Consider the following 13,431-nt stretch of genomic DNA (forward strand, 5'->3'; position numbering starts at 1 on the left):
TAACAACTGTACAAACCATACAGAATTTATTTTATGCAAACTATTACACAAATATATTATTTCTATACTCTTCGACGACAGGAAAATACAAAAAAGAAAAACAGGACAGCACATTTCCTTTAATTCTGAATTAAATTTATTACAGTTTATCTTACAAACAAAAATAATTTGGGATAAGGACAATGTGGATATCAACAAATACAAAAGGAGGACCTCAGCAGGAATGCAAATGTTTACTCGAATTCCAATTAACATGGGCATTTTGGATTCTCGATATCAACAGAAGATTAGAAAGGGATTTCCGCAAGTCAGCTACGAAACCATGTCGTTATCCTTGTTGCCAGCAATTTGAACATTTAATTTGATTTTCCCAACTAGCCAAGGGGAAAATGCGGAGGAGTGCCAGCCACACACACACGTCTGTAATCAATATTTTACGCATTTTTCCTGAGGCTATCCTTCAGCTTGCAATCCCAAAATTATTTAGCATAATCAACAGATGAAGTCATTGCCGTCGACATTCTGCTTCAGATTCGAGTTTCCAGCATCGATGTGGCCAATTAAAATAATAATAATTGGTCAAATTATTTGAAATTCAATTTATTTAAATCTGATATTCATGAATTGATTACTTTTCTTATTAATGACATGAGTTTAACAGTTAAATGTGAAATGCAATATAATAATACAATACGAAGAGGATTTTAAAAAATTTGTATCTTAATAAAATTATAAACGTAATTTTCCAGGGAAATAACCGATAACAACTTTAACTTTAATAAACTTAATGTGTTTGTTTATCAGGGAACCAAAATCTTATGGTGTTTCCTTCAAGAGTCGTTTACGCACTTCAAAGGCCAAAATACCACAAGAATAGCTTTAATAATTGTGACGGCTGATGGCCCTTGGATTAGCACATAATCATCGTTGTTGAGCACCAGAATTCCTCATGTGATGGAAATATTTTGACTGACCCTTACACACATTTCACATTGGAGCCCTTTGGGGCGTGCGTCCAAATATGCGGGTCACTAGATAACGGATAAAAGAAGACCAAAATGCGAGTAAAAATAATCATAAATTGTTAACAAAGGACACGCCCCCTTTGTTTTTTTTTCATAGCATTTGGGCCTTTCAAGCCGCCTCGTTAGCTTCTGTCCCTGGCAACGTTTAAAGTAACTTTGACCCTTTAGTTTGGTTTCTGGAGGCGAGTGATTTGGGTTGTTTTTTTTTTATTTTTTTGGTGGGGTGTGGAGGTTTCTCTATATGTTTTGGCTGAAACCAAACCGCAAAATGGGCAGCGTAGTAGGATCTGGCCAACCGACAGCCGGCGACCGCCACAACACACAAACAAACCGTTGAGCTTAACTTATGGATTATGGGCGTGCCCTGTTCTGCGGTGAAACAACTAAAGTGTAGTCTACATTTGGGCGTTCCAAAACAAGGGCGCGTAAAAACCAAAGGCAACGTCAAAATGGCATTAGCACCCGAGAGTGTGTTTCTCTGTATGGGTTTTGTGTGTTAGCTGTGGTTACCAGCCACCGAGTTGTGGATGCCCCGGTATAGTCGTCTTTCAAAGATACATATATTTTTTTTTCCTTTTTGCCTCTTTAGCCCTGAAAGCTTCTCATTAGGTAAGTGAAAAAAAATGGAAATCGGACCAAAAGGAAATATTTTTCCAGTAAGCTGAGCACTGCGCAATTTAGCACGCATGAACAGAAAATAATTTTGCCAAAAGAAAACTAGCTTAAGGCCGTGGACCCATATCATAATGCAAATTGGCGATTTTGGTTATACTACTGCTATTGTGATTAATACATATTTATATAATAATACACCAAGTTCTTTAAAATCTTTAAAAGATTGATCCAATCCTCTAAAATCTTTTAAAGATTCCGTTTGCCTTTACTAAAGGCTTTTCAATCTATAAATGTATCTCATAATAATTCAGCAAATACTTTTAAAATAGCAGTCCAGTTTTCTCATCCTTACATTAACAATAACTACGATTTAAACGTAGATAACTTATGAAAATGTTGAGTTTTAATTAAAGTTTTGATATTGATAATTTGTATTCAACAAGAATAGCAAAAAAAGCTATTTTAGAGTACTCAAAATACTTAATCAGCAGATTAAAAATTAATCTTTATTTGCTTGATTGTCTGTTTTTAAACCTATAAGCCTTTAAATTATTTATAAGCATTCAATTATATGGGTTCCCTTGAAGAAAATGCACACAGCAAGAAAACGATACCATAATCTGAAATCTTGACCCGCATTCACTTAAGCCGATTTCCCCCTTAAAAGTATAGCCACAAAGCTACCATTAATAGGCCAAAGCACTGGGGTAATTTTTGCATAACAAATTAACTTGAAGTAGCGCTCCGCCACTCACAGCACAAAGCTAATCCACTTTGGCCAAAGGAGGACAAAGCCAGTCCAGCCAAGATAGCTATATGTATAATTGATGTCCAGGCAGGTTCAAATTAAGGCAAATTAAAAAATGCCAGTGAGTAAGGGGTAAAAGGCGGAGAAAAAAAAAAGAAAACCCTGCGCGTTATAAACTAAATGAAGCAAGCTATAAAGTAATTTCAGCCATGGCATGCCCTCGATCGAACAATTTCCATACGACGGGATGGTGAGAAGGGATGAGAAAATCTCGTTAAATGCGAAAAAGGTAGAAAAGTTGACTGAAACGAGCGACAACATTCATTCGCAGGATATCGAGAGGATGTCGGACGTGGCCATTGTTCATCGGCTGTCGACGCCAATCATTCAACTGATTAGTTTGATTTTCCCGTTGCGCTATTTCCGTAGACAAAGGCAAAAGACAATACCAACTGATGTGTCAGTAATTTGGATGGGCGAGGCTACGAATAAAGGGTCCTACCGGACTTCGGCGGATATCACCACTGCGATAACCAAAGGAACAAGGGTCCCTACCGTGAATACGTAACTTGTTAACTAATTGCTTCTCCAGTTCACAATTTACGGAGAATACCTTTAGCATCTATAGCTTTTTTTCTAGTTCCCTTAATTAAATTATCGATTGCGATATTTGGAAAAGGTTCTAGATTAGTGTCCTCTATAAAATATACAATTTAACATTTAACCCAAGAGATATTCGGTAACTGTAATTAGAGTTGTACAAAAGGACAAACCAACCTATAGTTATTTAAACTAGGATAAATACAAATACCACACAATATCCAAAATCATACATTCAGCATGTCGACATTGCAGCTTATAAACCAAAATTTTAATGAGCTTCAAAACCACAACAGGGAAGCACTCACAATCACGGCAACCATAACCATTTCAGTTACCAACTAAATCCCTTGAGTGCAGCCACATCAACTTGAGACGTAGGCAAACAAACTCAAATATGAGAACAATTATGAATGTTTGTTAACTTAAGTAAGATGCCAGACCAGAGCGATGATGAGTTGACAGACAGGTGAGGGACAATCGACATTTAAGCTATTGCATTGTATTTGTAAACCATAACTTTGCTATAGAATCAATTTAATATGAAACCAATTCAGATGCACACCTACATAGATGCTTCAGAGTAATTAAATTATATTCGGAATGATTATTGAGTATCTCAATTATAAGCAAAGGTTACCTTCTATAAACCATGCAATTTAAACTAATCACCACAACTTAGCAATAATATAAAGGTTTTCGTAACGCAATCTTAATAAAATGGTTCTATTATTGCTTTATATTTGTAAGTCATAACTATGCTATTGAATCAACCTAATATGAAATCAATTCAGCTCCACCTATATAAATGCTTCAGAATAATTTAAAGATGTTCAGAATAATTATTGAATTGCACAATTATAAGCAATCCTTCTATAAAACATGCAATTTCAAACTTATCACCACAACTTAGCAACAAAGCTAAGGATTTCGTAATGCAAACCAAGTAATATCGTTCCAACACAAGGTATCAATTACATATAAGCAAGCTTATTCGAGGATATAATCAAGCAGGATATATTCAAACAAATTATTAGTAATTACCAGAATATTAGTTTCAAGTTTTAAAGGGGAATAGGATTACAAGACTGCATAACGACGAACAAAGCAGAACATAAAACATGTTATTGTTCCCTCTATCTACAAAATGTTACTGTTAAATAAGGGTGCATAAAAAATCGACCTCGATTTAAACTTCAGTCCCGATTCTTTCGTCCTTAAGTTGCCATCTAAGTGGCACAAGAAGTTCCCCAAGAATGGGCCGTGGGCCAAGAAACTTGAAAATGGCAGCTGGGAAACTATTTAATAGTTGCACGTTGCAACACTTATCAGCAGAGTGGAAGGGAACAAAAAGCTTTGCTCAACTATGTTGCAGGCATATCGGGCAACAATGTGACATGCAACGGAATTGTTGAGCATACGCATTACAAGCCTCGCAGCCATGCCAACAACCCAAACCAAGCCAACCAAAATGCCTTTCAATCACAAAACTGAAGAATTTCCACAGGCCAAGGACGAGAGGAAACAGCAAGGTTCCTCCGATTGAACTGGCAAAAATATGTTGGTTGCTGAAATATGAGAAAGCAAGAGCGAAATACCATAAATATGGAAACATTCACTCAGCAGCAAAAAATGAGTTAGCAACAAGAAAATATTCGAAGAAAAATAATAACTTTTCCTATTTTTTCTCATTTTTTTGAAACAAACAACAGTATTCTGACTGAGCAGTGACGTGGAAAGACATGAATAAAGTTTAAAATACTGTCGAGCGCGGCAAATGGATTGATATATGCATACACATAATAAACATACAGAAAAAGTTTCATTTACTCACAAAAATATGGTGAGCAGTGATATTGTCAAGCATTGGGAAAGGAAAAAACAAGACCCATATTTATTTATTTTCAACAAAGTCAAAAAACTTTGAGTTAAAAATCTAAAATTTAGCTAGGGAAACTATTTGTTAGTCACTGCTAGCAGTTTAATTGAATAACTTCAACAAATATAATTGTAAATTAATTTCCTTAAGGTTTTCGTGTCATAATTTTTTGTGAAAGTTTTCCATGAAATAATATTAAAAGTTCTCTAGCTAAACCAAAATGTATTTTCCACACCAAACAAAAAATAATACAATTTGTGCTTCTTGTTTTAAACGAAGCTCACTCGCTTTATTTCCATAATTTTCTCCATTTCTTGTGACTGACGTATTTTTATAATGAACTTTAAATAACATAAAAAATGTATGGAAGCTCATAAAATATTTCTCCTGGCATGGCCTTTCGCTGTCATGCATATTTTTTTTCGCAGTCCTTGCTCAACGTCAGTTACTCGTCGGGCAGTGGGTGGAGAATAATTGAAGGTTTCTTTTTTTGTTAGGGTTTTACCAACCCAAAGTGGGTCAATGTATCGTCGATAAATAGTATAAAATTCAGGAATGACGATACCGACGATCCTTTTGACATTTAGACTTAACAATCCCACATGCACTGTTGAGCTGATTTTTATTTCCCGATTTTTAGGCTTACTAAAAACAACACATGTAGCAATTTAGGAGATTTAGTTTGGCAATTAAGTAAATAGAAACAACTTCAGAATCCCAATAATCATGGGAATGCAAAGACATTGATTATTCTATTTGGCAAATTAAGATCATAAAAGTACAAGATTGTTTTTTAATATATTAACAATAAGTACATATTCTAAAATACCTAGATTATCATTAACGTTTGTATAACTAATTTGGAGGCATGTCATGTTCAAACTCCTAGAACCAGCTTACGAAATATTCTTCAATAGTATGTAGGAACCCAAAATCCCAAAACGGGCAATTATTGCCAGTTCCTGTGGGCCACTGAATAGGATGTTGACCCCAAAACGAAGGGGGAAAAGGCAAAAAATTAATATAATACTGCACTGAACTGACCTGACCTGCATTTCTGGGCTAAAACGGATAGAGCCCCACGAAGCTGCAAAGGAAGTCGAAACGGAAATGAACAAAAAATGTTAGCAACAGGGGCGCAGAGTATCGGTGGAACGAAACGGTGATTGAAAGCATAAGCCATAGCGGATAGCAGGGAGAAACTTTTTCACAAAAGTAAGCTAACTTAGACATGAAAACAAACAAACAAAACAATTCCAGTCAAACCAAAAACCGAAGCGAAGCAAAATGAACCACGCCGATCCACCAAGCCCCTCCGCACTGAACCAAACTAAACCTAGGGAAAAGTTTTTGGCCCTTCGCACTCTATAGGTAAACAAAAAGCCCTGGAGGGGTTGGTACTTGGAATGGGTACTATGGAGGGAAGTACGAGAGGTGCTGAGAATGGAATTGAAAATGAAAGACAACTTGACGGCGACTTCATTTCATGATTAAGTTGCCCATATCGATTTCCCTTCAACAGACTTTATGATGATGAAAATGGAAGCCCTTCCTTGGTTAGGCCACCGCAAGGACCTGCGCCTGCGGTTGTCAAAACCCACCAATCTCCCATCCTGCACAACCGCCACACATATGTGACTCAACTCAAACTCACTCTTATTCAAAACAATAGATGACGACGACGAAGGCGAAAAAGAAGAAGCAGAAGAAAAGGTTGCAAAACATACATAAATTGTGAGGGAAATGTAATTGTTAGGGACATCTTGGGACTGCTCGGTACCGCCAAGTAGTCGGGTAAACAAAAAAGCCCACAGATGTCGAGAACGGGCACATGGAAACAGGAAGTGGGTTATTCCAAAGGCACACCATTCGTACACATATGGTTCATATGCTGAGCTAAGTGCTTTAGTTAAACTGCCGAAAAAGTAAGAAAAATATAATAACTCTGTAGGCGACAGCATTTTTACTTTTGTTAGAAAATACACAGAAAAAAGTTGAACAAGATATGATCATTTTAATGAAATTCATTATCAATACTACTAGCAAAGGGTCGTATCGCCCTAATATGATCACTATCTTGCTATTGGGTGTTTTCTCTATTTCGGAGTTTCGAATATTCGAATTTTAAAATTTGAATTAATAAATTGACAATGTAAATTGATATTTCTATGTATTCCAAATCAAATATATACCCAACATTTTATTTACATTTATTTCATAGCGAGAACTATAATACCAATTATTATGTTTTGGATTTTAAGTAGAGTAGGCACTCGCTTTCAAATTCCATTGAATTAATATGTTTACATTTGGAAAAGTTATTATTTAAACAAAATTTAAGGATTTTTAGGAACATGGCTGATTTGCCGCAACAGCCTGAGTGGGGCGTAAAGCTGTCAAAATTCTTCATTGTACCTCAACGGTGGATTCTGGCCATCATGGGATTCTTTGCCATCTTTAATGCCTATACCATGCGCGTTTGCCTTTCGCAGGCCATCACAGTGTTGGTGGTGAAACAGAACTATACGGATAAGCCCCATGGCGAATCAATCTGTGAGGCGGACGAGGATAGTCAGGGTCCAACTAGCCGGGAAGGTGGTTCCTATGAATGGTCCGAGGAGAAACAGGGCTTGATTCTGGCCTCCTTCTACATTGGATACATTGTAACCCACTTGCCGGGTGGCATATTGGCTGACAAATTTGGCGGTAAATGGACATTGAGCATTGGAATCTTGTTCACGGCGGTATTCACAGTCCTCACACCGGTATGTATCGTTTATGGCGGAGCCGATGCACTGATCGTTCTCCGTGTCTTTATGGGATTGGGTGAAGGTACGACCTTTCCGGCCCTGAGTGTTTTACTGGCCGCCTGGGTGCCAGCAAACGAGAGAGGAATGCTGGGTGCCCTGGTTCTCGGCGGTGGTCAGGTCGGTAGTATCGCTGGCAATTTGCTATCCGGCTTGATACTCGACGCTATGGACTGGCCGTGGGTGTTCTACATCTTCGCAATCATAGCCTTTGCGTGGTTTATTATTTTCACGCTGATTTGTTTCAGTACCCCATACACTCATCCATTTATCAAGCCAAAAGAGCGCGAGTATTTGTACACGGAAATACCGCCACAGGATAAGAATAAGCCGAAAACGCCGTTTAAGGCCATTTTTACGAATGTACCCATGTGGGCACTAATTAGTGCACAAATTGGTCACGATTGGGGATTCTACATCATGGTATCGTACTTGCCCAAATATATGGCCGATGTGTTGCGGTTCTCGATCAAGTCGAATGGCCTGTATTCCTCTTTGCCCTATGTTGTCATGTGGATTTTGTCGCTGGCCAGTGGCTGTGTGGCCGATCAGATGATCAAACGTCACTGCATGAACACTACGAATACGAGAAAACTGATGACGGGTTTGGCCGCCTTTGGGCCAGCCGTCTTCATGGTCGCCGCCTCCTATGCCGGATGCAATCGCGCTTTGGTCGTTGCCCTATTTACGATCGCCATGGGTCTGATGGGCACCTACTATGCCGGAATGAAGCTCACGCCGCTGGACATGAGTCCCAATTATGCCGGTACATTGATGGCCATCACCAACGGCATTGGTGCGATCACGGGCGTTATTTCGCCCTATCTGGTGGGTGTGATGACCCCGAATGCCACCCTGCTGGAATGGCGAATCGTCTTTTGGGTGGCCTTTGCCGTCCTTTGCATCACGGCGGTTATTTATTGCATTTGGGCCTCTGGCGAAATACAGCCCTTCAACGACGGCACCAACTCAAATAAGAAGAAGGAGGCGACATAATCTGCTGGTTTTATTTTTGATCATGAGGTCTTATAAGTGGTTGTCTACTATTTAAATTTCACTTGAGTAAAAATTGATTTGTCTATGGTGTGCATTGCTGTTTATATTTTACAGTTTTTAAAAATGTTATTAATAATTTTAAAATTTGGTGGAAAATGGTTTTTGAATATATTTGCAAGTTTTTGATACTTTAAACAAAACACATACTTTAACCAAAACTTAGCTTCACAAAAAATAAATTTAAGCACATATGTACATACTCATGAATTTATAAATTTTTAAGCGAGTGACAGCAATGGCACAGAGAATAGAAAAATTGCAACAGAGACAGCAGCAAAAAACATTTTAAACATAAATGTATAATTCATATTTACATTTTTGCATACATATATATTTCCGTAGGCACAAAAACCACACAGTTTACAAAAACAAAAAGTGTCAGCATTCGCAATATGCGTTTTCCCCAATTTAATTCAGTTTCAGTTTAGTCTATTTGTCATGTCCATTACACCAAAAGAAATTAAATAATACCTCAACTGGCTAAGAAGATTGACTTGCATTATATTACTTCACTTTTGTAATTAGTATTTTTAAAAAATTTCCTTTTCTAAATCAAACTTTAAAATAATAGGTTTTAATAAGCCATGTTCTAAACGGTAGTTTGTCTATGTATTTTAGATGGTCTTTTATTTACACTGCTTTTATATTCGGTTTTTAGAATGCATTTATTTGTTTGTTCCGCGTTGATAATGCGAAATTTGCATATATTATGAGCCATGCTGCTGTTCTGGCCAATGAACCGCACTCTACTCCCTTCATTCGTTCGTTTAAGCGCTTCATTTGTAGTCAACACGAAAATTAAATCAATTATTTATGCATTCATTTCGTTCGACAACGCATGAAATATTTTGTGGGCCTGGTCAGCCGGCCATGATGTTTGCTGTGCAACTCTTATATCGATTTAATTGTGCCCAGATTTCGCCTCTTCTTGTGCGGCCTGGAATGCGGTGGTGTGGGCAATTAATAAATAATTTCCGTTTTGCACATACATATATAGTGTGCAACACATGACAGATAGCGTTTCCAGTTGCACTTTGGCCGACCTTCCCGGCAGACTTGATTATGATGTCTCTTAAAATGAATGGCTTTTGGTCATCGGTCAACCAACCATGACACTTTGGCTTATTTACTTTTGCTGAACTAAACCAAACAAGTTTCTTCAGCCATTCCAGACTTCAAACTGTTTCAATTGACTTGGGTGGAGGCCAAGCTTTCTTTGTCTGATTGGTTTTAAAACTTAAATTTTCTAGCAAGTAAATATTGCGTTATTACTTTTAAAATAAATGATCAGTGATTTTTAGAAACACATTTTTTATTTTACCATTATACTCCATGTTTAAGCCAGTAAAATTACCTGAAAATAAAAAAAAAAATTCTAATTAGTTTAAGTGTTTTTTTTTATGACATCGCTAGTCTTGGTAATAATATTTATAATCGCTATTCAGGAAAGTGGCTCCCAAGGAAAAGCCATCAAGTGCCATAAAATATCATTGCCTACTTCTGCGGGCACCTGAATTATGCTGTCGGCTCTCGACTGTCAACTAAAAAGCCATAAAATTTGTCTTTAAATACCACAATTCACATTATAAATTTTACCTTACCCAGCGAACACACCTTCGCACTTGGGCCACATGGGGCGGGAAAATCGTAAGAAGAAAGTTTAAGTCCCAAAAAAAGGACACGAAAAATAAAAGGCCAACGAAGATGCCAGAGACAAAGCCAAAAAAGCGAAACGAAGAAAATCGTACATACAAGACACACAAACTCAGTCAGTTGGCGAGAAAAAGGTAATAAATAAACAACAGGTATAAAGGGGACTTAAGAAATCCGAAAGGAAACGTAGTGGGGTTATAAAAATGCAATTTCCTTTTGCTATTTCGATATATTTTCTTTGCAAATGTGGGATGGTAGATAGATACATATGTACATGCAAAGATAGGTACATATATTTAAATGTATATAAGGACAATAAAATAAATACAAATAGAACAAGCTGAAAGCCGTCTAAGCCGAAATAACAAATGTCTATGCAATTTGTTTTAAGGCCAACACCAAAAGAGTAAAATATGTGCATACATGATATATGTATGCCGAGAGAGAAAAGTGAAAATCTACCGCTCAAAGAGGTGGCGATGGCGGCCCCCAAAGGTGAGTTTTGAAGCAATTCCTTTTCATTTTCCATTTTCCTTGAGTTTTTCTCCTTCTGTTAACAAAAGGCTCAAACAGGGGCGCGTAAATTGCAGACGGGATGCCAGTGGGGAAAAAGTGCAAACAATTGCAGTCTTTTTCCTGGCACACAACGTTCAAAGGTATGCAATGCAAAAATGTACGGCTGGAAATTGAAAGGCGTTTCGTCAGACTGTGGGCGTGGCCTGCCATTCCCACCGAGTTTTGGGCGTGAAATGTGTGAAAGGATAAAGCCGCCAGCTGGGAAAAGAATTATTGCGCCTTCTTTCAAATGGTTCTCTACGGTAGGAAGTCCGGAAAGCTCCTTTGGCGTGGGTAAAAAAAAAAATAAGAAAACCAAGAAAAAAATAAAAATCTTTCAAAGAGCACCGAAAGTCAATTTGGGGGTGAAATGCAAGCTCATCAGGACAAATAGTCAATTTTCAACCTATAACGCTTTAAACTATATTGGTCCTTTATTGGGGCTTAAATCAATTCAAATAAATTAGCTACTCTTTAGAAAATAAAAAATTTTTAGTTTTTTAACTATGTATTTTAATAGAAGAAATCTATGGTTATCAGTAAAACTTAGATCATGAAACTGGATATTGTATAAAATAATTTACTTAACTGTCTGGTTAAGGTAAAAATCACACAAACTTTAAAGTCCCAAAAAAAAATTTAATTAATAATTTACAAAAAATTTATAGATAAAATTGAAAGTTATGGATGGTTAAATAACTATAAGAAAAAACGTTAGCAACTATTCAAACGGTGCTGTGTATTTTGTTGTTGCTTAGGTTACCATTTAACAGTAAAACTACCATAAAATAGTAGGTTGTGTGTATTTTGTTGCTGTGAAAGTAACTATTTCATTCATCAAATTGACAATTTGATGGGATTTTAACTATTATGTTGGTCAATTTGACCCCATAATTTTTTGAGTGTATTGTTGTAATTATAGAAATCAACGGAAAGCGAAAAGCAATATTGCAACAGCTTCCAAATTGTTAAAAAAATATTCCTAATTAAGGGTAGGTAAAATTGATTAAATCTAAAACGTATAGTTTTTAACATGGCTAAGGAAGTCTTTACATAAATCGGTTTACTTATGCAATGTAAACGATTGCCTACTTAAGGAACTCCCCTCGTTCGATGGCTTGGCAAAGAAGATGTGCTTGCTCAACAGTTTGCTCTGCCATTAAACTATCGCCTCATTGTTGGCTCGCTCCTCTTTCAGGCAAACAGTGGAGCTGAGGGCTGAATGCGCGTTGGCCTTTATCTGCCCTGCATATCAAATGAGCCAAGACGGCAGAAGGAGCCGGGGGACTTGGACTCGTCGCAGCTCCAGTTTACGGCATTTCTTTAGCTACATCTTGATAATGACCAGTGACCCAAATACGGAACCAAGAGACGTCACCACCCCACCCCACACACACTTTCACTTCCTGGGCCGACCACAAGTCCTGCCTTCCAATGCTCCTCCTCCTGATGAATATCCAGAAATGGGCACAGAAGTGTGCAAAAGGATTCTCTCGGCAACACTTTCGCTACCATGTATGCATTTAATTTAAATTTTTCACACTAAACACGTGCATAAATCATCATCACGGGGCCAGAGCTCAACTTTTGCTCAAGGCTAAGTTTGTTGCTGCTGCCGCCTCGTTCTTCTTCCGCAGTAATGTCACCTGCACATTGAGGCCAGACCAGATGAATAAAGCCGGCTAAAGAGCTCCAACAAAGGTAACTCCCATTGCAGACAGAAAAATATTGGTATTTCGAGTTATAGATTTTGCATAAACATTTTATGTTTCTTAGAGTCCAATCCATAGTCACTCTGGAAAGATTTTAACAGAGTAAATGTCTAGATTGTAAACCTACCCAGACTACCCACATTATAACATTTTATTTTTAAAATACACATTTGTTTTTATTTTCTCATAATAAAATAGGTACTAAATAATTTTATGTACAGCCCTGCTCCAAATTTCACATCCGTACGTTTTATTAAAGCAAATGCGTGACTGTTAATGCAAATTGGGAACAATTACTTACGCGTTTGGCAAGCAAAGAAACCTTTATACAAAAACTAAATCGATTCTAAGGGTCTTTAATTATTTAATTATTTTTAAAACATTTTTAGGAACCAAGAAAACATTTAAGTTGTTTCAGTGCATAGAAATGCATGGAAAATAATAATTATAATGCACAAGCAACCTGGCAGAATGTCGCACACCCAGGATACTTGTCCTGATTATGTGGCATCGCAGCAGCGGCGCCATAACCACCAAAGGACACTCACAGTTGGTGGTTGCAACCAGCTGCAGCTGCAACTTGCAATATTGCAGTTGGCCTGCATTCCGCACCTCCCTCTGCTCCTCTGGCGAAACATTTGTTTTGACAGACTCGGTCGGTTGGTGGAGGAAATGGGGAAATGATGCGGGGATGCGGCCCTATGGTGGGGCATGGAGATTGCAAACCGAGGCCCTTAGCCATTTAAATTTATGTCTATTTGCGTTGGCGTCTGGCATTTTC

At 37.6% G+C, this 13,431-nt stretch overlaps 2 protein-coding genes across 6 annotated transcripts in view; one reads left to right on the forward strand and one right to left on the reverse strand.

The window, feature by feature from the left end:
- Positions 1-13,431, reverse strand: part of LOC119546923 (disintegrin and metalloproteinase domain-containing protein 10) — a 91,480-nt gene that overhangs the window by 36,528 nt on the left and 41,521 nt on the right. The gene's annotated exons all lie outside the window — the stretch shown is intronic.
- Positions 7,138-8,758, forward strand: LOC119546926 (putative inorganic phosphate cotransporter). Of its 2 annotated transcripts, XM_037853562.1 has the most exons (2): positions 7,440-7,632; positions 7,700-8,758. In XM_037853562.1, the coding sequence occupies exons 1-2, from the start codon at positions 7,578-7,580 to the stop codon at positions 8,668-8,670; spliced, it is 1,026 nt and encodes a 341-aa protein (XP_037709490.1). In that variant the 5' UTR covers positions 7,440-7,577; the 3' UTR covers positions 8,671-8,758. The 2 variants fall into 2 exon arrangements, with proteins under 2 accessions (XP_037709489.1, XP_037709490.1); XM_037853561.1 differs by having other exon boundaries at positions 7,138-8,758.

The sequence above is a fragment of the Drosophila subpulchrella genome, chromosome 2L (assembly GCF_014743375.2).
Source record: "Drosophila subpulchrella strain 33 F10 #4 breed RU33 chromosome 2L, RU_Dsub_v1.1 Primary Assembly, whole genome shotgun sequence".
In the NCBI taxonomy this organism is placed as follows: domain Eukaryota; kingdom Metazoa; phylum Arthropoda; class Insecta; order Diptera; family Drosophilidae; genus Drosophila; species Drosophila subpulchrella.

Excerpts from the sequence above, each read along its gene's own strand:
- LOC119546926 (XM_037853561.1), top strand. The coding sequence starts at position 7,222 with ATGGCTGATTTGCCGCAACAGCCTGAGTGGGGCGTAAAGCTGTCAAAA.